This window comes from Jaculus jaculus, chromosome 9 (genome assembly GCF_020740685.1).
Source record: "Jaculus jaculus isolate mJacJac1 chromosome 9, mJacJac1.mat.Y.cur, whole genome shotgun sequence".
NCBI lineage: Eukaryota > Metazoa > Chordata > Mammalia > Rodentia > Dipodidae > Jaculus > Jaculus jaculus.
The window spans coordinates 109,819,784-109,845,503 of NC_059110.1; the positions used below are offsets into that span (position 1 = coordinate 109,819,784).

The 25,720-nt window shown below is 49.7% G+C and overlaps 1 protein-coding gene across 1 annotated transcript; it reads right to left on the reverse strand.

The window, feature by feature from the left end:
- Positions 1 to 1,054: 1,054 nt before the first annotated feature.
- Tbx21 (T-box transcription factor 21) lies at positions 1,055 to 24,615 on the reverse strand. Its single transcript, XM_004655506.2, has 7 exons — positions 24,547 to 24,615; positions 21,243 to 21,802; positions 7,830 to 7,984; positions 7,367 to 7,488; positions 3,738 to 3,896; positions 2,368 to 2,429; positions 1,055 to 2,181 (listed from the first exon to the last, which is right to left on the reverse strand). The coding sequence occupies exons 1-7, from the start codon at positions 24,550 to 24,552 to the stop codon at positions 1,563 to 1,565; spliced, it is 1,683 nt and encodes a 560-aa protein (XP_004655563.2). The 5' UTR covers positions 24,553 to 24,615; the 3' UTR covers positions 1,055 to 1,562.
- Positions 24,616 to 25,720: the final 1,105 nt, after the last annotated feature.

Consider the following 25,720-nt stretch of genomic DNA (forward strand, 5'->3'; position numbering starts at 1 on the left):
GGCACACCCATTTTTCTCTATCTGCCTCTTTCTCTCTCTCAAGTAAATGAATATTTAAAACAACAACAGGGCTGGAGAGATGGCTTCATGGTTAAGGGGCTTGCCTGTGAAGCCTAAGGGTCCAGGTTCGATTCTCCAGGTCCCAAGTAAGTCAGATGAACAAGGGGGCACATGCATCTGGAGTTCGTTTGCTGGAGGTCCTGATGCGCCCATTCTCTCTCTTTCTTTCTCTCTGTGTCTGTCTCTCTTAAATAAATAAACAAAATTAAAAGGAAAAGAAGGTGATACTAGCCCCCACACCAAGCACTCACTGTGTTGGGAACTATTTCTAAACCCTTCACATGTGTTAGGTTGAACCATGGGAACTGCTGGCATGTTGCTTTTTTTTAGAGGTAGGGTCTCACTCTAGCCCAGGCTGACCTGGAATTCACTATGGAGTCTCAGGGTGGCCTCCTGGCAATCCTCCTACCTCTACCTCCCAAGTGCTGGGATTATCTATTTTTTTTTTTTCAAACATTTGAGCAAACCTAAAAATGAAAATGGGGAACAGTAGAAATTCAGGGATAAATCCAGCTCTACTACTCCCCAGTGTCCCCATGCCACCCAGTCCAGGCCCTTGGCATTGCCCTCACTCCCACACCCCAAGGTCTGGACACACGGACTGAGGGGTGCCACATGCCAGCCTAACAGGCAACATCACCGTCAACCGAGGACTGAGGACAGGGTTTACAGCCTTGCTGGGCTCAGTCTGTCCCTGAATGAGGCCCACTTCAGGTTTGTAACAGGTACCCAGAAATGAGGGCCCATAGGACAACTCAAGCCTGGATCTATGTGCCCCCTCCACCCTGGCACAGAAGCATACACGCTCAACAGTTTCATGTTTATTTTCAGAAAGTGATGAAGACAAAGAAATGCATCCAGACACCACTCTCTGTACAATAAATAGCCTCCCCCATCAAAAAAATAAAAAATAAAAAAAGGAAAAAGTGTGCGTATGCACCACAATGGGACCTCGCTTGGTGAAATGTGCATTCTCAGCCCCTTCCTCTGCACCCCAATCTCTTGTCTCCCAGCAGGTGGGCTCGGGCCAGCTGCCCAGTCCCTTGAGTCCTCTCCCCAACCCTGGCTTGCTTGTTGTAAAATTCATTTCTCTTCATGTCCAGGGCAGGGATTAATGCAGGGGACGGGACCACTAAACTTACTCCATAGGGGAGAGAAGTGGCTTCTGGTTGCCCTCTTCCCCATCCTCCCGCCCCTCCAGAAGCCACCAAGCCCCTCTGTGTCCAAGACCTTCCCGAGTCCACTCTCTGTGCTCCACAGGACCATCTGCCAGAAGCAGCGCCAGGTCCACGACTATAGTTTGGGCAGAGGAAGGGGCGCGGGGGGGGTGCGGGGGGAACACTCCTGTCACCTTTTCTTGTGGGCCAGGAATCAGTAAGTGGACCCCAGAATCCTTCTCACCCCCCTTCTTCCCCAAACGCTTACTATACAGGGAAGGAAGGGCAGGAGCGGAAGGCTCCTCCACCTTAGTTGATATCCAATCAGTAGCTTCGCCTCAGTGTTCAGTTGGAAAAATAGCTGTAAAACTGGCCTTCGGCTTCCTTATCGAAAGGAGAAGGGGCCCCAGCAGGGGAGGAGCTGTCCCCACTGGAAGCGTAGGGGGACACCCGCCTTCTCTTCGAGTCTCCTTCCCCCAGTCCTGACTCGCTGGCCTCGGGCCGCAGGGGCGTGATCTCGGTCCACAGGGCAGGAGACCCTCGCTCCTCGGGCCCCCGGCCATCCGCGGCCCCTGGGCCAGGCTCCATGGGCAGAGTCCGCAAGGGGCGGAACCAGCCTGCAGGGCTCATCTTGGGGGGGTACTGAGGAGGCACAGGCCAGCCGGCTCCGGGGGCCAGCACTTCCTGGCCACGGTAGTAGGACACAGCGGGCCCAGGGGCTGTGGGCAGAAACGCAGGCTTCATGCTGACGGCTCGGAATTCTGCCTCATAGCTGTGATCCCGGGGGGTCCCCAGCCAGTAAGGCTGGGACACCACATCCTTGGGCTGGCCAGAAAGGTCGGGGTAGAAGCGGCTGGGAACAGGATACTGGTTGGGTAAGAGAGATGAGTAAGGGTCTCCTCCAAGCAGCTGACAGTTGGGTCCAGGAGGGGAGGGGACACTCGTGTCAACAGATGCATACATGCTTAGAAGGGAAATAAAAAAGGGAATTAGAAAACAAGTCAACACCTGCCCTTTTCTTTCCCTGCTCCTCTTTCCCTGGCCTGCCCACCCTCCAGCCCCCTCCAGGGCAGGGCAGTGCAGCGCTGGGCACCGATCTGCAGTCCCATCTCCGAGATAACAAAGATGAGCTGAGTCCAGTGGCACTTACGATTCAAAGTTCTCCCGGAATCCTTTGGCAAAGGGGTTATTATCAATTTTCAGCTGAGTGATCTAGAGAGAAGGGGGAGGGGGGAATAAGAGTCCCCTGATCCCTCTGTCTGAAGCTCAGGAACTCCCAACATCCCTGCCGAGAAGAACTACGGGAACTGGGGAGATGGCTCAGTGGTTAGAGGTGCTTGGTTGCAAACCTTGACAGCCCAGGTTTGATTCCCCCCAGAAGCCATGTCAAGCCAAAGGTCACAAAGGGACACATGAGTCTGGGGTTCATTTGCGGTGGCTGGAGGCCCTGGCACACCCGATTCTCTTCTTCCCCTCCCTCCCTCCCTTGCTCCCGCCCTCTCTCTTTTCCTCTTTCCAACATAAATAGAATCTTTTTTAGGCCTGTGAAGCCTAAGGACCCATGTCCCACTCTTCAGGTCCCAAGTAAGCCAGACACACAAGGTGACAGCAAGGTCACACATGCGCACAAGGTGGCACATGTGTCTGGAGTTCAGCTGCAGTGGCTGGAGGCCCTGATGTGCCCATTCTCTCTCTCTATCTCTCTCTCTGTCTCTCTCTCACACATAAATATTGTTTTAAATTTTTTTTAATTTTTATTTATTTATTTATTTGAGAGCGTCAGACACAGAGAGAGAAAGACAGATAGAGGGAGAGAGAGAGAATGGGCACGCCAGGGCTTCCAGCCTCTGCAAACGAACTCCAGATGCGTGCGCCCCCTTGTGCATCTGGCTAACGTGGGACCTGGGGAACCGAGCCTCGAACCAGGGTCCTTAAGCTTCACAGGCAAGCGCTTAACCGCTACGCCATCTCTCCAGCCCCTTGTTTTAAATTTTTTATCATAATTTATTTATTAGCTACAGAGGGAGAGAGAGAGAGAATGGGCACACGAGGGCCTCTAGTCACTACAAACGAACTTCAAATGTATGTGCCACGATGTGCACCTGGCTAATGTGGGACCTGAAGAATCGAACCTGGGTCCTTAGGCTTCACAGGCAAGCACCTTAACCAGTAAGCCATCTCTCCAGCCCTAAATAAAATATTTTTAAAATATTTTATTTATTTGAGAAAGAGGAAAAGAGAGGGAGGGAGGGGAGGGAGAGAGATAATGAGAATATAGATGTGCCAGGGCCTCCAGCCACTGCAAATGAACCCCAGATATATGCATCACCCTGTGCATCTGGTTTTATGTGGGGACTGGAGACTCAAACCTGAAACCTCAGATCCTTAACCACCAAGCAATCTCTCCAACCCCAGTATATAAATTTTTTTAAAGGATAGTTCGGAGGACTACGGCCACACACTGCCCCTCTGCAGGGGTCTGCCCCCGCTCAACTCAAACCCCTGCCCCCGCAGCCTCACCTCGGCGTTCTGGTAGGCAGTCACGGCGATGAACTGGGTCTCTTGAAAAGTGAAAACGTGCGCGTTGGAAGCACCGCAGGCGGTCTCCAGCTCTCCATCGCTCACCTCCACAATGTGCAGCCGGGGCTGGTACTTATGCAGGGACTGCAGCACTATCATCTGGAGAGGAGGCAAGGTGGCCGAGGGAGCTAGAAGGATCCCCCGCTCCTGCAGTGGGCCCCATGGCCCTCTGGATCCCTCTGGCCTCACCAATGACTGGCTCTACTGTGAGGTCAGAAGGAACCTTTGGGGTTACCTTGCCTCTTCCTTTGCCTTGCCAACATGTAACTTCTTGAGAGAGAAAGAGAGAGAGAGAGAGAGGAGAGAACTGGCACACCAGGGCCTCCAGCCACTGCAACTGAACTCCAGACACATGTGCCACCTTGTGCACATGTGTGACCTTGCTGTCACCTTGTGTGTCTGGCTTACTTGGGACCTGAAGAGTAGAACATGGGTCCTTAGGCTTCTCAGGCAAGCTCCTTAACTGCTAAGCCCTCTCTCCAGCCTCAACATGTAACTTCTCCTAAGCCTTCCCTCAGCCTCTTTGGGGCAGCAAATCTAGCCTCTTGCTCCCTTTCCTACTCCCAGATGTCTACTGAAGAGACCTTTGGTAACAGGATTGGTCAGCGTGAAGACACTGGGCGTCCATTCCCTGGGAACAAGTCTAATTCCATCATGCTGACCAATCGTGGCAGTCCAGACCCAAGTGAGGAAGCCCCTGGGTTTGGCCTATGCTGATCTGACTGTGATGATCTGGCTTCCGCCCATCTCACCTTCCTAAGTTGGGCACGAAAGAGCCAGAGTTGAAAGAGCAAGAAAGGCACCACAGGGCTGGGGAGAGAGTCCAGTGAGCACAGTGGTTTCCATGCAAGTGGGAGGACCCACATTCGATCCCATGAAGCCAACCCAAGTCACAGAGGCACGTACTTGTAAATTTAGCGCTGAGGAGGCAGAGACCAGAACTTGCTAGCCAGCCATGCCACTGAGAGACCCTGTCTCAAAAGACATGGATGGGGGCTGGAGAAATGGCTTAGCGGTTAAGCGCTTGCCTGTGAAGCCTAAGGACCCCGGTGCGAGGCTCGGTTCCCCAGGTCCCACGTTAGCCAGATGCACAAGGGGGCGCACGCGTCTGGAGTTCGTTTGCAGAGGCTGGAAGCCCTGGCGCACCCATTCTCTCTCTCTCCCTCTATCTGTCTTTCTCTCTGTGTCTGTCGCTCTCAAATAAGTAAATAAAAAAAAATATGGATGGGGGGTGAGGGAGAGGCTTCAGGTAAGAGAGCTTTCAGTACAAGCATGAGGGCCTGATTTCCCCTCAGTTTGATTCTCCAGAGTCCACAACTGGGGCAGGGGGTGGCGTAGCCACACACACCTGTAATCCCAGTCCTGCAGGGAGTAGAGACTGGCGAATCACTGGGGCTCACTGGTCAGCCAGTCTAATTAAAACTGGCAACTCATACTTAGTGAGGTAACCCAGGCCCAGAAAGCCAAACGTAACATGTTCTCTCTCATATGTGGATCCCAGCTACAAATGACTGGAATTCTATGTAAGGAAGAAAACTCAGTAGCAGAGGCCAGTAAGCTAGAAAGGAGATATAAAGGGAATAGAAAGGGAGGGAGGGGGACTTAATAGGATGGTATTGTATATATGTAAATAGAAGAACAGATTAATGGGGGTGAAAGGACCTAAGTGAGGTCAGGGGAAAGGTGGAGGGAGGGCTACTCAAAATCCAAGAGGATATAAATAAATCATATGGAAACATACTTTTTTGGACAATGGAGCCATATATTGTTACTAGAAATTTTTCAGTGCCAGGGATAGGATACCTTCCAGTGAGTTGTTGGCCAGGGAGGTCCCTGATGCCCCCAAAACATTACAGGTGATTGCCTTGGTTTCTCAGCAGGTATAGACCCTATTGCTGAAGACTCCACATACTTGGGCTGCAAGGCCACTGAGAAATCCTGCTGGAGCTGAACTGAAAACCTCCTCCATGTAGACCAGCTGACAAACAGCTGGAAAAAAAACCAAGCTGCATGCAGTTCAATGAGAGAGGGAGAAATCACCAGTGTAGATACTCAAAGTGAACATTACAAGCCTTATATTTGGCCAGCCAAGCCAAATGAGCCAACGGGTGCAATGGTGGCATGTCTGTTATGGGGGAAACCAACCACCTTCTAATTTGACTGGAGGCCCGCTCCATGGGAGGGAATACATCCCTGATTCTGAAAACCTAAAACAGGGGTAGTCATGAGCCCTAGGAGCATAATGTCTGCTGCTGTCTGGCTAAAAGTATATGCTATGCTCACCAAACTGCCCAGTAAGCACTTCTCTTCATGTTCATACCCATAAATTAATGCTACTCTAACTTTTGGTTAGAGAAGATTCTCTTTTCAGATGGCAGTGATCTTAGGATGACTCAGAAGGAAACACGGTGCTCAGAAGAAGTGACAGAGGAGTGCTCAGCACTGAAATATCTCTATCACACCTTCCAAGGCTCAGAGTCCATTGTGGAAGAGGTGGCAGAAAGAATGTAAGAGCCAAAGGAAGGGTAGGACTCCTTACAATGTATTTCTGTAGACACAAAATGGCCTGGATATCCATGACCTCACAGTGCCTGACACTACCTACATAAGACCATCATAATAGGAGGAAAAGATGATGACATCAAAATAAAAGAGAGACTGATTGAGAGGGGGAGGGATATGATGGAGAGTGGAGTTAAAGTGGGGGGAGGGAGGGAATTACCATGGGATATTGTTTACAAGTATGGAAGTTGTCAATAAAAGCATTCAATTATGACAAAAACAAACAAACAAAAAAACTGGTAGCTCATGGGCTGGAGAGATGGCTTAGCAGTTAAAGCACTAGCTTGTAAAGCATAAGGATGCAGGTCCGATTCCCCAGGACCCATGTTAGCCAGATGCACCAGGGGGGCACACGTGTCTGGAGTTCATTTGCAGTGGCTAGAGGCCCTGGAGCACCTTTCTCTGCCAAATAAATAAATGAATAAAAATAAAATATTAAAAAAAATTTAAAATGGCAGCTCAAGTACCTGGAGCAATGGCTCGCTGGTTAAAGGCACTTGCTTGCAAAGCCTGATGGTCTAGGTTCAGTTGCCTAGTACCCACTTAAAACCAGATGTACAAAGTGGCACATGCACCTGAAGTTCATTTGCAGAGGCAGGAGGCCCTGATGTACCCATTTCTCCCTCCCTCCCTCCCTCCCCCTCTCTCTCAAATAAATAAATAAATAAATAAATATTTTTAAACAATGGCAGCTCAAGATTCAGAGAGACTGTGCCAAGGAACGAGCGAATGAGCAATGTCACAGGATACCTGGCATTCTCCTCTGGCCTCCACACAGGTGTGAATGGGACACACATCTGCATACATACACACATATACTATGTCACACAACACCCACAAAAAAGATAGTGCCTAGAAGAAGGATTCCCGAGATTGTCTTCACACACACACACACACACACACACACACACGCACACGCACACGCACATGCAGAAGAAGGAAAAGGAACAGTGGGGAGGGGTTTCTCAGATGCAGGGGTGATCCACCTCCGGGACAGGCAGTCCTACCTGGGTCACATTGTTGGAGGCTCCCTTGTTGTTTGTGAGCTTTAGTTTCCCAAAAGAAACTTCCTGGCGCATCCAGTGGGCTCCAGTGTTGGGGGAATCTGGGTGGACGTACAGGCGGTTCCCTGTGGACGGGTAACTTTTTTGGCAAGGAGACACAGCACAGACAGAGCCCTGTCCCAGAATGTGGAGCTTTGCTTGTTCTGGGGGTCGGGGGTGGTGGTGAGAAAGGCCACAAGGGCAGATGACTAGTTAGGAAGAGCAGGGCAGGTATAGACAGAGGACTGAGCAGGGAGACCAACTCCACCAAGACTAGAAAAGAGGTGATAAGCCCAAGGAAGAGAGGTGGGTGCGATGGCATGTAGAACTCAGTCCTTCAAACCAGGGGCAAGGGCTTGGGGGATCCGCCAGAGGGCGCCCCGTCCTGGAAGAAAAGCATGCCTGCTCCTCCCAAAGGGGCGCATACCTGGCATGCTGCCTTCCGCCTTTCCACACTGCACCCACTTGCCGCTCTGGTACCGCCAGTGGTGCTGGTCCACCAAGACGACGTCCACAAACATCCTGTAATGGCTGGTGGGCTCCAGCCCGGCCACAGTGAAAGACAGGAATGGGAACATCCGCCTGCAGGAACAGAGAGGCCCCCCGGCGTCCATGACTGGCTCGGTGACCCCGGTCACCGGTGCACGCTTGGTGCACTGAGGCTGGCCTCCATCTGCTCGAGAAAGCCAACTGGCAAGTGCTCTGGAAGTTTGCCTGCTGGTTGTTAAACACAGCCACAATTAAAAATTAAACTGTATAAATTAAATACATCCTACCAAAAGCCAAGGTAATTAACATTCAGAAATTACTTCCCTTTTGTTTTACTATGATATTCTACTGCCTGTGCCCTCAACCTGGGGGGGCAGTTACGCCTGCTGTCCCATGTAGTAGGGGTGCAGACAAAGGCTGTGTGCATTTTCCCCCAATTCCATGTTCAACCACACCATGTAGCCACAGTAAGCTTGCGTACACCACAGGAATCAGCAAACACTGTAAATGAGAACCCCCTTCTGTGATTCTAGGGGCTCAAACTGGGGGGGGGGTCTCGTGCATGCTAGGCAAGTACTCTACCACTGAGGTACATCCCCACTCCATTCCACAGCTTTTAAAGATATTTTACTTTTAATTATTTTATTTATTTAAGAGAGAGAATGGACCCACCAGGGCCTCTAGCCACTGCAAACAAACTCCAGACACATGTGCCACCTGGTGCATCTGGCTCACATGGGTCCTGGGGAATCCAACCTGGGTTCTTGGGCTTCACAGACAAGTGCCGTAACCACTAAGCCATATTTCCAGCCCATCCACAGCCTTTTAAAATGCCTTCCCTCCAAAAGGTCAGTTGTGAGATATTTCTCTGCACACGACCATCTCTAACCTTAGCATGACCAGCCCTCCACAGGCAGATCCCAGAAGGTCATTAAGCTTCAATCCCCCTTCTGTCCCCTCAACAGTGACTCTCCTACTCTTTGTGTTACAACTGACCCCACGGGGCTGCCCACAGGTCCTCTCTGCTCCACACTCCAGGCCTGATGTCTGTAGTATGGTCTGGGTCTTCAGAGAATCAGCTAATACCCTAGGTGGACAGAAGGCTCCATTAAGCTGCCCTTATGGGGGCTGGAGAGATGGCTTAGTGGTTAAGTGCCTGCCTGTGAAGCCTAAGGACCCTGGTTCAAGGCTCGATTCCTCAGGACCCATGTAAGCCAGATGCACAAGGTGGTGCATGCATCTGGAGTTTGTCTGCAGTGGCTGGAGGCCCTGGTGTGCCCATTCTCTCTCTCTCTGCCTCTTTATCTCTCTCTCTGAAATAAATAAATAAATAAAATATTTTTTTTAAAAAAACTGCCCTCATGCCTAAAGTCTTGGTTCTGAGCAAAAGTAGAGAAAGTGAATGGACTGGACACTGCAACATTCTCCACTGCGCTAGAACAGAAGATTCAGAACAGGAAGTCCTCTCCTGCAACAGCCTCTCTACCACTTCCACCACCACTGCCCCGTTATCACTGTCATTACAACCACCTCCACTATCACAACCACCATCACTACTACCACCATCATCTTCATCACAACCTCCACTGTCACTATCCACAATCACCATGGCTACCATCACCCCTCCACAATCACAACCATGGTCACTCTAACCTTCAGGGCGCCACCACCTCTCTCTCATGCCCACCATCAACACAAGAACTGCCTTTGCCATCACTCTCTTCAGCGACCACCTGTACCACAGCCATCACCACGCCCCCACCACCTCCATTGCCCCTGCCGTCACCATGTCCACTGCGCCTATGAGCAACATCGCTACCATCACCCTTCCACTAGGGCGACCATCCTCCCTCCGTCCACCATCCCCACCATTGTCACCATCACCAGAGCCATCGCCTTCACTGTCCTAACCACCAGCAGCTGCAGCATCTCGATGACGATCACCTCACCCACCCCAGGGCCATCACCAGCTCCAGCAGCCGAGCCTCTCCCTTCAGACCCCAGCAGGAAGAGAACGGTTGTCATATCAGGGGCTTAAACCCCCATGGGACGTGGAGGATGGAAAGGCAACGGTCTCTGAGGCAGGGAGAGTTCCAGAGGCCAAGGCACACTTTTGGGTGAGTGCTAATCCTTAAAACCATATCCCCAGGACTGGAGAGATGGCTCGGTGTGCTTCTTGAGCAAGTGTGAGCGCCTGAGGGGACCTGAACTTGTCAGAGTTCAAATCACCAGAATCCACAGAAACATCTGGGTGTGGCCACACACACTTATAACCAGAGCAGAGACCCCAGCAAAAGCGAGCTGGAGAGATGGCTTAGCAGTTAAGATGTATACCTTCAAAACCTAAGGACCCAGGTTCAAGTCCCCAGCACCCATGCAAGCTAGATTCACTAGGTGGCACATGGATCTGGAGTTTGTTTGTAGTGTCTGGAGGCCCTGGCACACCCATTCTCTTCTCTTCTTTTCCTTTCCCTTCCCTTCTCTCTCTCCCTCTTTCTCAAATAATCAAAATAAAATAGAAATCGTTAAAAAAAAAAAAAAAGAAAAAAACAAAACCTGCAAAAGAGGCTCCAGCTCAAGTAAGAATGGGAAGAAAAATGAAAGGGTAACAGTGGGCTCCAGCCACCACACGCAAGTGCATGGGCATCGCAAGGGCTCATAAATGTGCAACATACCCCCCCACACACACACACTCACAGAAGCAAGCAAAACAAAAAGTAAACATATCCCCTAAAATTAAAAAAAAAATATCCCCAGCAACCTCAGCAGGATCTCCCAGGAGGCTGCTGTCACATTCCTGTCTTCCTTAGATTCCTAAGGTAAGAAAAAAATACTTTTTTTTTTTTTTCCCCAAGGCAGGGTCTCACTCTAGCTCAGGCTGATCTGAAATTCACTATGTAGTCTCAGGGTGGCCTTGAACTCTTGGCAATTCTCCTACCTCAGCCTCCTGAGTTCTAGGATTAAAGCAGCATAGAAAAGACATTATTTAAGTCAGGTATGGTGCACACACCTGTAATCCCAACATTTAGGAGGTAGAGGCTGAGCATCAAACACTCAAGGACATCCTTGACTAATGAATCCATGGCCAGCCTGAGTTACATGAGACTGGGTCTTAAAAAACAAACAAGCTGGGCATGGTGGTGCACGCCTTTAATACCTGCACTGGGGAGGCAGAGGTAGGAGGATAGCCATGAGTTTGAGGCTACCCTGAGACTACATAGTGAATTCCAGGTGATCCTGGGCTAGAGTGAGACCCTATCTCAAAACACCAACCAACCAACCAATCAACAAACAGGGCTGGAGAGATGGCTTAGCAGTTGAGGTGCTTGCTTGCAAAGCCTAAGGACCCAGGATTGATACCCCAGGATCGACATAAGCCAAATGCACATGGTGGCGCATGTGTCTGGAGTTCATTTGCAGTGGCTGGAGGCCCTGGTGTGCCCATACTCACTCACTTTCTCTACAAATAAGTGAATTAAAAAAATTGTTTTTAAAGCAGGGGTAGAGAGATGGTTCCGTGGTAAAAGCACTTGCCTGCAAAGACGAAGGACCCTGGTTCAATGCCCCAGTACCCACGCAAAAGCCAGATGTACAGAGTGGCTGGCCATGCATCTAGAGTTCAGTTTGCAGCCGCTAGATACCCATTCTCAATCATATTCCCTCCCTCCCTCCCCCTTCTCTCTTTCTCCTTGCAAAAAAGTAAATTTAAAATATTAAAAACAAACAAACAAACAAGGGAATGGGAAGATGACTCAGGGGGGATAAAGCACTTGCCACAAGCATAGGTACCTGAGTTCAGAGCCCCAGCACCCAAGTAAAAGGCAGCTGCTGCGACAGGCATGAGATCTCAGCAGACACCACAGAATCCACAGGAAGCTGGAGGGGCAGCTGGCTTGGTGACTCAAGCTGTGAACAATGGGAAACCCTGCCACCAAGGACTGACACCTGAAAGTTTTTCTCTGACCTCCACATGCATGCCATGGCGGACACCCAGGAAGATGGTGGGTGGAAGGAAGTGGAGAAGGGTTTAGGTTCACCTTGAAAGGCTAGAATCATCAGCAGCTAGAATCTCAAAATAGCCGACTGATTTATGTAACACTGGGACTAGAGATGGGTGTGGTACCACACTGAGCCCCCCCTCAAATTGTTTACCATACCACTCTCAGAGGACAGAGTCGAGATCCCAAATCTCAAAACTGGGTGTGGTGATGCATCCTTTAATCCCAGCACTTGGGAGGATCGCCATGAGTTTAAGGCCAGTTTGGGGCTACAGAGTGAATTCCAGGTCAGCCTGGGCCAGATAGATGATAGATAGATAGATAGATAGATAGATAGATAGATAGATAGATAGACAGACAGACAGACAGATAGGCAGGCAGGCAGGCAGGCAGGCAGGCAGAAAGACAGGGTTACCTAGAAGAAAATACCCCAAATCTCTCTGCCAGGATGATTCTTTGCAGAGTCATAGCGTCCGCAGATCTCAAAGCACCTAGTACATATGTGATCCAATTCACAGTATTTAAGTGTGACTAAAGAGCCAAAGGAGAGCCAGGTATGGTGTTATACACCTGAAGTCTGACAATTTCAGCAGCCAGAGGGCTAAAGCAAGATCAAAACTTCAGAGCTTGGGCTGGAGAGATGGCTTAGTGGTTAAGCGATTGCCTACGAAGCCTAAGGACCCCTGTTCGAGGCTCGAATCCCCACGACCCATGTTAACCAGATGCACAAGAGGGCGCACGCGTCTGGAGTTCATTTGCAGTGGCTGGAGGCCCTGGTGGGCCCATTCTCTCTCTCTCTCTCTCTCTCTCTCTGCCTCTTTCTCTATCTGTCTGCCACTCTCGAATAAATAAAAATAAACAAAAATAAGTTTAAAAAAAAAACTTCAGAGTTAACCTGGGCTACATAAGTGAGCCCATCTCAAAAAGAAAAATACGGACATAGGTAGTTTTTGTTAGTTGTGTTATAAAATGCTTAAAACTTGATTAACATTTTTTGAGGATGCTGTGGGCAAATGGTCTCCTCAGATTTGGCTGGTGGAGGTATAACTGCTACCCATATTTTAAGAGGACATTCTAGCAATGCCCTGTACCTAGAAAAATGCAAAACATGGGCTGGAGATATGGCTTAGCAGTTAAGGTGCTTGACCGTGAAGCCTAAGAACCTGGGTTCAGTTTCCCAGTATCCACATAAGCCAGATGCACAAGGTGGTACATGTGTCTGGAGTTCCCTTGGAGTTGTTGGAGGCCCTGGCACTTTCATATTCTCTCTTTCTCTCTCTCTCTCTCTCTCTCTCTGTGTGTGTGTGTGTGTGTGTGTGTGTGTGTGTGTGTTTCTCTCTCAAATACATAGATAAAATATTTTAAAAATGCAAAATGTGCTCGGATGGCAATAGATAATCTGTTCCAGCTAAGTTACCCAGAGTCACATGGTAGAACTCAGACAGCCACTTGTCAATGGTCACACAGAAAATCAAAGCTAGGGGCTGGGGAGATGGCCCAGCAGCGAAAGGAACTTGCAAAGCCTGCAAGGTCAAGCTTCCCCAGAACTCCTGTAAAGGCAGACAGAAGCAAAGTGACTTGTAAGATCCCAACTGTCCTGTGACAATAGGAGCCAGCAAACCCAGAGGAATCACAAGCGAGAGGTGGGTGGTGGAGGCAGCTAGTCTGACAGTCCTTTGTAGTCAAACACTTTCAAATTGACCTTTGACCTCCACATATGTGCTATGACACTCACCTCTACACACATAAATAATAAACAAATAAATAAATAATTTTTAAAAATCTAAACAGCCAGATGTGGTGACTCATGCTTTTTATTCAAGCACTGGGGAGGGTGAGGTAGGAGGCTTGCTCTGAATTCAAGGCCAGTCTGGGCTTCAGAGTGATTTCTAAAGCAGGCTGGACTAGAGTAAGACCCTGTTTCAAAATATCACAAAAAAAAAAAAAATCTTAAAAGTTAGGCTGGGGATGTAGCTCACTGTTACAATACTTGCCTGAGACTCAGTTCAATCCAGCACCGCACACATGCACACGCATACACATGCAGCCAATCTAAAAAGTTGTTAGGCTGGGGATGGTGGCGCACACCTTTAATCCCAACACTTGGGAGGCAGAGGTAGGTGCCTCGCCTAGAGTTCAAGGCCACCCTGAGACTACCTAGTGAATTCCAGGTCAGTCTGGGCTAGAGTGAGACCCTACCTCGAAAAGAAAAAATAAAAAAGTCATCAGGATATGGTGGCTCATACCTATAATCCCAGCATTTAAGAGGCTGAGGCAGGAGAATCACAGAATGCTTAAGACCACCTTAGGCTACAGGGTCAGTTCCAGGACAGCTTGAGCTACAGAGTGATATGCTATCTCAACACAACAAGGGAGCATGGAGAGATTGCTCAATGATTAGAGCGCTTGCCTGTGAAGCCAGGTGCATAAAGTGGCACATGTGTCTGGAGTTCATTTGCAGTGGCTGTAGGCCCTGGTGCTCTCTTTCTCTCTCTCCTTCTCTCCTTTTCTCTCTCTCCCAAATAAATAAATAAAATATTTTTAAAAACAAGGGGGGGGGGGTGTTGAAGAGATGGCTTAGCCAAAGGACCCAGGTTCAATTCTCCAGTACCCATGTAAAGCCAGATGCAATAAGGTGTTGGGAAGATGATTCAGCTGATAAAACACTTGCTGAATACTGAACTCTGGATAGCTGAGTTGAAACCCACAGGTCCTACATACAAAGCTGGAAGCTAAGGTTGGTTTCTGTGGCCCAGTGAGACTACGGCATGAAGGGAGGTGCAGACGGAAGTAATCCCTGAAGCTCACAATGGAGCATGACTGCCTCAAATGAGGTAGAAGACAGGACTGACCCAAAAGTTGTTCTCTAGCTCTTATACACGTGCAGTGGACACACACACACCCCAAATAAATAGAGAAAATAAGAAAATTTCCAATAGCAAAAAATAATGACTAATTAAGTAAGCAAAGTTGTTGGAGTTGGGACTGTGGCAGAAAAAACTAAAGTGGCTGAGGGGCTCATTCACATGGGACTGAAATTGTTTTACCAGCCCTTAACTTCCCATGCCCAAACATACATACAAATTGAGCTACTTAACAACAGACTTCCCCAATGTTATCTTAATTATAATAATCAACCAATCGCACCCAGAAAAGTGAGGATTACCAGCAATTAATACCCACCCACACACCCACAGAGACCCAACCTCTCTTCCCCTCCTGTGAATGTCTTCCCATCAGCTATTATTGTCTGTTCTCCAGCGCGGCCACAGCACACACCACACGCAGAAACAGCGACACCGCCTTCTACGCCACTTGCAGGCTGTCCCCTTCTCAAACACACACGGAGACCCCCCCAAAAAAATCTACAAATCTACTTGCTCTCAATTCCTCTCCCTGAGCCCCACTGGAGCTGCTTTCTTTATTTTTTAGGATTTTCTTTTTTTTTTTTTTTGGTTTTTCGAGGTAGGGTCTCACTCTGGTCCAGGCTGACCTGGAATTAACTCTGTAGTCTCAGGGTGGCCTCGAACTCACGGCGATCCTCCTACCTCTGCCTCCCGAGTGCTGGGATTAAAGGCGTGAGCCACCACGCCCGGCTAGGATTTTCTTATTTATTTATTTTTCTCAATTTTTATTAACATTTTCCATGATTATAAACAATATCCCATGGTAATGCCCTCCCTCCCCCCACTTTCCCCTTTGAGACTCCATTCTCCATCATATCCCCTCCCCATCTCCATCAGTCTCTCCTTTATTTCGATGTTGTGATCTCTTCCTCCTCTTTGGAGCTGCTTTCCTCGGTCTCTGTGTCCCCCACCTGCTCCTCACTCACGCCCTCCATGACGAAAAGCTGACACCCGCTGATCCGTAGTGACCGGAGGGACCAAGGTGGGTGAGAAAGGAAGGAACCAGGTGAGTGAGTCAGCCCAGGACCAAAGCCTTCTGGGCTGTGGGCAGGCCTGGGGTGGAAGAGTTTTTCAAAAAGAAAGAAGACTGTGGGTGATGAGGTGGTGACTGGCAGGTCACTGGAACACACAGAGGGACAGGCCAGCCTGCAAAGCAGGAGGAGTGACGGGAAGCTGGGTTTTGAACCCAAAAGCCTTCAGCAAGTGGAAAAGGCCCTGGACTTCCCAGATTATGGCGCCCAAGCTGAGAAGTGACAGGGGTCTGAATCAGGGTGGGGTGTCCTCTGTTTGCTTCCCAACACCAGGCCCCTGGGGCATGACCCAAGGGCATGCATCAAAGGAAATGCCATTGTGACAATCCAATAGGGGCCCCACGTCAGCAAGGTGGTCCTTGGGACCCAGTGTAAGGACTATAAACCACATGGACTCATGCATGCACGTGTGGGACAATCGGGTGATATTTAAGAGCGGCATTTCAAGTTTGCTATTGAAAATTTTTTTTGTTTTGTTTTTTGTTGTTTTGAAGTCAGATCTCACTCTAGTCCAGGTTGACCCCAGAACTCATTCTGTAACCCAGGCTGGCCTTGAACTCAAGATGATCTTCCTACCTCAGCCTCCTGAGTGCTGGGATGTTAGGCATGAGCCACTACACCTATCTTGCTTGATTTAAAAAAAAATAATTCCATTTTCAAAGCTATGTGTGGTGCACACATCTGTAACCCTGAGCACTCAAGAGGATGAAGCAGGAGGATTGAGAGTTCAAGGCCCACCTGGGCCATAGAATGAGATCCTGTCTCAAAAGAAAAAAAAAAAAAATCTACTTTCAGAGGTGCCTACGGAGAGATTTCAGACTAAAATAAGGTCTAAGATTTATCTAGTAATTTTCACTATATTACTAATATAGTTGCAGATAGGAAGAATGGAAAGGAAGAAGGACAAAAAACAAACAAGATTGGATCAAGGCCTATAACCCAGTACTAGGAAGCTGAGGCAGGAGGACGACAATTCAAGTGCAGCCTCAGTTGCATGGGAAGACTGTCTCAAAGCAACAACAAAAACCACTAGATCAGAGCTGACAAATGCTGATGCTTGGGTAGCCAGCTACCTTTTTTTTTTTTTTTTCGAGGTAGGGTTTCACTCTAGTTCAGGCTGACCTGACCTGGAATTCACTCTGTATTTTCAGGGTGGCCTCGAACTCATGGCAATCCTTCTGCCTCTGCCTCCCGAGTGCTGGGATTAAAGGCGTTCGCCACCATGCCCGGCGCCAGCTACATTTTTGCTGTCCACTTTTTTTTTTTCCCCCTAGGTAGGGTTTCACTCTAGCCCAGACCTGGAATTCACTAGGTAATCTCAGGGTAGCCTTGAACTCATGGCGATCCTCCTACTTCTGCCTTCCAAGTCCTAGGATTAAAGGCGTGTGCCACCATGCCCAGCTTCTGTCCACTTTTGTATACAGTGATATTCTTCATACAAAAAAAAAAGGGTGGCTGAAGAGATGGCTTAGCAGTTAAAGCACTTGCTTGCAAAGCCAAAGGACCAAGGTTTGATTCCACAGTACCCATGTAAACCAGATGCACAAGGTAGTGCATGTATCCACAGTTAGTTTTCAATGGCTCTCTACCTGCCTTTTTCTTTCTAGTATTCTCAAATAAAATAAATAAATAGTAAAAAAGGTATTTTTTGCCAGGCGTGGTGGCGCACGCCTTTAATCCTAGCACTTGGGAGGCTAAATAAAATAATTTTTTTTTGTTGTTTTTGTTTTTTTGAGGCAGGGTCTCACTCTAGCTGAGGCTGACTTGGAATTCACTATGTAATCTCAGGGTGGCCTCAAACTCATGGAGATCCTCCTACCTCTGCCTCCTGAGTGCTGGAACTAAAGAAAGTGTCACAATGCCCAGCTAAAAATTTTTTTTGCTTTTTAACTGAGCAGGGAATTGGGAGGCAGAGGTAGGAGGATCACTGTGGGTTCAAGGCCAACCTGAAACTGCATAGTGAATACCAGGTCAGCTTGGACTAGAATGAGACCCTACCTCAAAAAAAAAAAAAAAAAAAAACCCAAGCCAGGAGTGGTGGTTCACATCTTTTTTAAAAAAACAAACAAACATTTATTTATTTATGAGAGTAAAAGAGGCAGAGAGAGAGAGAAAGGGCATGCCAGGGCTGCCAGCCACTGCAAACAAATTCCAGATGCATGTGCCCCCTTGTGCATCTGGTTTATGTGGGTCCTGGAGAATTGAACCAGGGTCCTTTGGCTTTGTAGGCAAACACCTTAGCCACTAAGCCATATCTCCAGCCCGTGGTTCACATCTTTAAGTCCAGCACTTAGGAGACTGAGCTAGGAGGATTGCTATGAGTTTGAGGCCAGACTGAGTTACAGAGAGAACTCCAGGTCAGCCTGGACTAGAATGTGACCCTATTTCAAAAAAATTTTTTTTTGCTTGAGAGCTGGGTGTGGTGGTGCACATTTTTTTTGTTTTCTTAAATTTTTATTAGCATTTTCCATGATTGTAAAAAATGGTGCACATTTTTAATCCCAGCACACTGGAGGCTGAGGTAAGAGAATTGCCATGAATTTGAGGCCAGCCTGAGACTACATAGTGAATTCCAGGTCAGCTTGGGCTAGAGCGAGACCCAACCTTAAGAAACAAATATATGTGTATACACATATATATATGATTAAAAACAATATATATATACATATATATATACACACATACATACATACATATATAATTAAATTTTTTTTAAATTTATTTATTTATTTGAGAGCGACAGACACAGAGAGAAAGACAGATAGAGAGAGAGAGAATGGGCACGCCAGGGCTTCCAGCCTCTGCAAACGAACTCCAGACGCGTGTGCCCCCTTGTGCATCTGGCTAACGTGGGACCTGGGGAACCGAGCCTCGAACCGGAGTCCTTAGGCTTCACAGGCAAGTGCTTAACCACTCAGCCATCTCTCCAGCCCTATAATTAAATTTTAAAATGGTGATGTAGCTCAGTGGTACAGTGCTTGCTTAGCATGCACAAGCCATTGGGTTTCAGTTCCAACACAGAAAAATAGCAGAGTTTATTTAGTTAAATTAATCAATTGCTCAATTAATTTTCATTCTTTCAGACAATATCTATTTGGTCCTTGCTGGTTTTATTTATTTATTAGAGAGAGGGGAGAGAGAGAGAGAGAGAGAGAGAACAGGCACACCAGGGCCTCTAGCCACTGCAAACAAACTCCTTGTGCATCTGGCTTATGCGGGAACTGGAGAATCAAACCTGGGTCCTTAGGGTTTCCAGGCAAATGCCTTAACCACTAAGCCACCTCTCCAGCCCTCATGCTGGTTTTAAACTTAAGGTCAGCTTGCCTCAATCTTCCAGATGTCAGAATTATAGGTGTGCACCACCACCTCTGCCTGCAAAGTATGCTCAGCATACCCAAGTTCCTGAGTTTCAACCTCAGCTGAAAAACCAGAAAGAACAATCAATCAATAAAGACATATATCTAAAAGGAAGATGGACAAAATTTGTCAAGTGAGAATGATGTAGCAGAGGTGACCCTAGGAGCTCAGACAGCGATATAGGTTAGAGCGCCCCCCACCCACGCCAAGGCCCTCCTACCCAAGCCAAAAACAGCCAGCCAGCTCCATGCTCTTGACCACATGACCAAACAGAGTTCAAGGCCCCATCTGCTCTGCTGTGTGACGGAGCCAAACCACTGACTATACGCTGCACCTTGGGGTTCGTGGCTTATAAAATGGGGAGAGCGTGTCTTCTACTTGACGCTCAGTGAAATAATGGAAGTGAAAGAGCCCTGGGTAAGGCCTTCGGATGGTGGAGGCAGCTGCTCTTCCTGGGCCATGGGGAGTGGAGAAAGAAGCTCAGGCAGATTCCATGTGGGCTCTGGTACCAGCAAATAACCATGCTCTGTGACCCCAAAAGAATCGCTGGCTGTCTCTGGGCCTGCTTCCCTGTGGACAGTGACAGGGCTGGGCAGAATCTTCTGAACCCCTTCCAGCTCAGACACCCTTGGGACCCAAAGCTGACCAGTGTCTGTGGACACCCACAGAGGTGCTGGGGCAGGGAGAACCACAAGGAATATTCAGAAAGCTTTAGAGATGAAGGCGGGGTCGTAAAAACAAGAAAATTCCTGCCACCTTTCCTGGGTTCATCTCACTGAAGAGGAATAGCTTAGCCACTGGAAGTCAATTGTGGTTGGTGGACAACCGGCCTGTTATGCCAGGGTACCCCTCTGTAGGGCAGATGCTACAGCCATGCCAGCCTGGGGCCCAGCAAGGCCTTCCATTTCCCTTCCCAATCCTACCCTCGAAATTTCTTCAACTCCTCCATCCTAGTACCCCTCCACAGGAGCCCACCAATGGCGCAGCCCCTGCCCGGAAGGGTGGACGACCCATGTCGCACGCGGGACACAGGAGGGCCCACTTTCTGCGTGGCTTACTAAGCAACTCCACGAACAAGCACAAGCTTCTTCCTTGCCTCACTCAGGAGGCTGTATCCGGAAGCAACACCCCGAGCCCCAAACCCTACCGCTCGTGGGCTAGCCTCAGGAAAAGCTCTTTCCAACTTCCCCTGGCCTGGGTCGGTGAACATTTCGGTGAGGGGAGTGGGCACATTTTCAGGGACTTGCTTCAGAGCGTGGTGTAGTAAGTACTTGGCTACCAGCTGGGATCCAAGCTGAGCTTCACCTATTCAGACATTTGTGACTCCCCAGAAGTTTTTACTGTCCCCCTCTCTGCACAACACAACACAACACACACACACACACACAGACACACACACACACACACAGACATATGATCTCAAAGTAAGACCGGAAAAGAAACTTGGCGACTGCTTCTCCCTGTCACCAAATCCCAGTCTAGCTCTCCCCTCCAGCTGCCCCATAACAGCAGCAGCAAAGTGTGTGTGTGTGTGGGGGGGGTTCTGAGAACCCCAAAACACCCAGAAGATGTCTCCAACACTCCAGTTTCCCCATACACAGGGACTAAGAGACAAGACACCTCCCCTGAACATGGGCTCCCCGCTGCCCTATGCCACCACTTAGACCCAGGCCCAGAGCAGGGCGGCAGCGCCACCAACTCCAGGCGAAGCCAGAATAGTCCTTTTCCTTGCACCAAGATTACTTCTCATTGCGCCCCCATTCTCATCCAGCTCCCTTCTTATTTACTTATTTTTATGTTTCAGTTCTTTGGCTGTCCGTGTGATACCGCGGGCATCCGCAGCCCTCTAGACATTGCCAATGTCCTCAGTGCAACCCTGTTGCCCTTGCTGCCCCAAGCTGAAGCCCAAACTGCAAAAAGAAAAATAAATAAATAAATAAAAGACTTTAGCTATGTCTAGAGAGAGAGAGAGAGAGGGAGGAAAGTCCTTGTTCCGGCCCCGGGCCACAGCAGCCCCGCGGGCTCCACCCCGAAGAGCCCCGGGGGGCGCCGCACTCACCGTCCCTGCTTGGTGATGATCATCTCGGTCTGGTGCTGGTTGAACTTGGACCACAACAGGTGGTTATTGAGCGCCACTCTCAGCTTCCCCGACACCTCCAGGCCGGCAGGCAGCGCGTAGTCCTCGCGCGGACCCGGGTAGAGGCCGGCACGTGGGTCCGGAGCCGGGTACCCATCCCCGGGCTGGTAGCTCTCGGTGCCCGTGGGTGGCGGGAAGGGGTCACCGGGCCCGGGGGGGAAGCCGGCCGCCTGGACCCGAGGTGGATAGGAGTAGGCTCCCAGGTAGCGTCCCGGCGGCGGTGCGGAGGGGACCAGGGCACCCCCGGTATAGGGCGCCCCCAGACTGCCGCCCCCGCGACGATCGGCCGCGTCCTGCGCGCCCAGCTCCGGGTAGAAGTAACGGGGCTGCGGGTCGGTACCCGGCGCCCGGCTCTCGTCGCTCGTCGGCATCGGCTCCGCGCCGGTCAGCATGTCTCCAATGCCCGGCTCCACGATGCCCATCCGGGGTGGGCTGAGCGAGCGCCTGGCCGCAGCAGCCGTCGAGGATCGGGTCCCTGGGAGCTGGGGGGGGGGGGGGGCGGGGCCGTGTGGAAGTGGGGAGCCCCACCCGGGCCGGGCTGGGACGTCTGGCTCCGGGGCCCGCGCTGGGCGAGCAGGTGCACGGGCAGCTCTCCGGCGCCCCCGCCAGCGGGCCGCTGTCACTAGCGCGCGGCCGCCCCGGCTGTGGCTTTATGAAGCATTCCGGGTTCTCCCCCACCCCGCCCCGCCCCACCCCGTCCCGCCCCCTGCAGCCAAGACTGCGAGCATTCTAGCCTGTCGGGGAGCACTGGCGGGGATGGGGGGTCCCACCACCCCTTCCTCCACGATGGAGAACAGGGGGTCTCCCAGCGCTCCGAAATTCTCTCTTAAAGACCTCCTGGACTTAAAGGCCGGATATAGCTTTTCGTCCCAGCACTAGGGAGACAGAGGTTTAGGAGGATCCGCTGTGGGTTCGAGGCCAGCCTGGAGCTAAAGAGTGAGCTACGGGTCAGCCTGGGCTAGAGTGAGATCCTACCTTAACAACAACAAAAGACCTTGCCTTCGGAGAGAGTCAGCTTGTCCCGGACACAGTGGCTAGTTTCTCTCCCCTGTCTGCTGGTGTGGGCAAATTTTACCCATCCTTGAGGGTTCAACAAAGCCCGTTTCCCGCAGAAGTCCTTGGGGGCTGGTAGGGCATTCCCGCAGCACCAGCAGGCTCCGAGCTGTTGGTGCTGTACCCATTCAACAGATTGTTGATGTCTTCATTGTGCCCAGGCTCTGAGCTAAGCGACCTTACACAAAGCGCTTACCCACTTTCACCTGGCCGGACACCCTAGGTGAGTGGGCTCTGTCTGTCCTTCCAGCCCTGAAACAGACTTGGAAACTAGTGGGCAAGCAGGCTTCCTAAAAGGGGATTTTATCAGAAGCAGTAAACGCGGGGCTGCACAGGGCCACAAAAGCTCTTGAAAGTAGCACAGCACCAGACCATCAGTGCTTAGGGTTCCGGAGCTGGCTTTGCCCATTGACTCGGGTATATGGGACGTATGGACCTGGCTAAGTCACTTCCCTTGCCTGAAAGTCACATAGGCTTTATCGGATGGAGGAGGGGGAAATAAACCCGCCTACAGTGGGCGAGGAGGATGTTAACTTTACACCAGCCCGCGTCTGTGTACAACACTTTCCAGTCTCTTATAAGGGACAGAAAGTGGCTCTGAGACAGGGGCGGGCTGACAGCTGTGATAGGGACAGGGGCTGTTCTTCCTCCACTGTGATTTTCTGCCACCTAAGGTAGTCATACTTTTTGAAGAAAAAGTATGATTCTTTTTCTTTCTTCCTTTTTTTTTTTTTTTTTTTTTTGTTTCTCTCCCAAATGAAAATAGTCCCTTTAGGGGATTTCTTGTGTATAAAGAAAAAAACACCCTGGTGGGCTGGATATATGTAGCTGAGTGATCGCTTAGCATGCATGAGTCCTTGGTTTCTGTCCCCCATAAACCAGGCATGGTGGCACATTTGTAATCCCAACACTTGTGAGATACAGGAAAGAGGATTAGAAGTTCAAAGTTGTCCTTGGATACATAGCAAGCTCAGGCCAGCCTGGGAAACATGAGACGTTGTTTGAAAAAAAAAGAAAAAATCTTTAAGCTGGGCATGGTGGGCAAGACTTTAATCTTGGCACTTGAGAGGCAGTGAGTTTGAAGCCAGCCTAAGACTAAATAGTGAATTCCAGGTCAGCCTGGGGTAGAGTGAGATCCTACCTTGGAAAAGGAAACTCAATCAACCAATCTTTAGGGTTTTTTTTTTTTTTTTTTTTTTAGGTAGTATCTTGCTGTAGCCCAGGCTGACCTGGAATTCACTATGTAAAATCAGGGTGTCCTTGAACTCATGGTGATCCTCCTACCTCTGTCTCCCAAGTGCTGAGATTAAAGGCATGTGCCACCATGCCTGGCTCTTCAGTCAGTCTTTAAACAGCAATACAGAAAAGCAAGACTATATAAATCACCCTCATTTCTACCCTTAAGAGCAAACATGATTAACATCTTGAGGAACCTCTTCTAGCTATCTCTCCTGTATACTATCTCCCTGTCCCTGTCTTTTGCGCACACACACACACACACACACACACACACACACAAATCCATAATTTTATATAACACCACACAAGCTGCTTTGTCATATAGTTTTTTTTTTTCACTCAACAAAGTGTCATGGAATTTTTGCATGTCAAATATATAAAGATTTACTTTTTTTGAAATTTTCAACAATAATTCTTATTTCTTATTATTATTAACAACATATTTCATTCTAAAGCAAGTTCAAAAAGTACTTCCACACAGTTCCATCCTATTAAAGGTTGACTTCTCTCCTTATCTCTGCCCTCTTCACTTCTCCCCTGGGGCCTGGCCTCATCTCTACATTTCTGTCCCAACCCAACAGGGCTTCACCTTTAAGGGCCCATGGGGACACTCTGCTCCCAACTAGAGCTGAACCAAGAGGCAGGCTGGCAGGCTAAGGTGAAACTTGGGCACCCCAGGAGGCAGACACGACCCAGGAAGGGTGAGGAAGAGAGAATCAGCATATCTCTTGAGGATGGAGACCAAATACATAACTGCACCAGAAACTTGGGTTTCTGGCCTCTTCCCCAGTCCTTCGCCCTCCATTTCCCTGTGCCTTAAGGAAGGTGAAAGTCTCTGCCTGCTGCCTGAAGTGGGGCAGCATTGCTTGAAAGAGGCTGACCTTGGGACCGTTGCCTACCTGTCGATAACCATAGAGATTTCCGAAAGACTCACCTGCATGACTGTTTCTCCCAGAAGACATGAGACTACTGAATGCCGACATCTCTTTTGGGGGGCAGTTTTGCTAAGTGCCCCATTTGTAGTCTTGTTCTCCCCCCCCCTTCTTCTTCCCTGCTAATCCTCCGATTCAAAGGATCTATCTATCCTCCCTGCTTCTGAACAGAATGGCCTGTGCTACCCAGCTTCCCTGAGCAGGAGGGATCATGAATCTCTGATCGGGTGGCCCTGGGGGCATGTCTGTGGAGGAAGGGGGGTTCTGAAGGTGGTCTCTTTATCTGCTAGTGGGCTATTAGAGTCTGGTTCATTAACCTCAGATTCCTCACCGCCCCCCCCCACACACACACACGCACTGCTTCCAATTTCTTCCACCCAAAAAAGAAAGTGCTTGTGAAAAGCGGGGGCTGAGTGGCCTTGGTGTCACCACTGCCAGTCCCGCCCTCTGCCAGCTTGGGTGAGAAGAACCCTGACGGTGACACCTCCTCTTCCTGCTGCACCTCACCCTCTTCCCAGGCCTCGGGGCTGCAGAAGTGGGAAGAGAGGAGATGAGACAGGAGACAGGCCCCCTGGGATCCCCTCTCTGCCTTCCCCGTGGCTGCCTCTCCCAGCCCTTCCTTCTTTCATACCACCAGCCATCCCACTCAAAGACTTTCCCCAGTGGGGTAGGACTGGAGGAAACAGAGTGGGGTGCCCAGGACAGGCGAGACAGTCACCAGCCAGTATCTCGTTTCAGGGGATGGGCTAGAGAGCAGTATGGGAAACAGAATGACTTAAGAAGTCCCATGCCCTGTTTGGCTCATAGCAAGGGCTGCAGGCCTGGCCTTTTGACTCCTGATCCAGTGCTCTTCCCACAAAAATGAGTCAAGAAAAAGTCAGACCTAGGCTGGGGATGTGGCTCAGTGGTGGAGAGCCTGCCCAGCATGCACAAGGCCCTGGGCTAGATAAATCTTCAGCACCCCAAAAAGTCAAAAATGCACTGCTTGGAGAGATGGCTAAGCAGTTAAGTGCACTTCCTGCTTAATTAAGCAGGACGGCTTGAGACTGCCAGAGTTCAAGTCTCCAGATCTCATGTAAAACAGCTGGGCATGGCCACAAGTGCCTGTAACCCCCAGTCCCACAGGGAGCAGAGACCTGTGAATCTTTAGAGACCAGAATTAGTAAAAGGCGATTT

Bases quoted from the DNA above. Each gene is read 5' to 3' on its own strand.
- Tbx21 (XM_004655506.2), bottom strand. The intron at 7,985-21,242 runs GTGAGTGCGGCG...CTGTTCCTGCAG, and splicing joins ATCATCACCAAGCAGGGACG to GCGGATGTTCCCATTCCTGT. The intron at 2,430-3,737 runs GTGAGGCTGCGG...CCTTCTCTCTAG, and splicing joins CTGCCTACCAGAACGCCGAG to ATCACTCAGCTGAAAATTGA.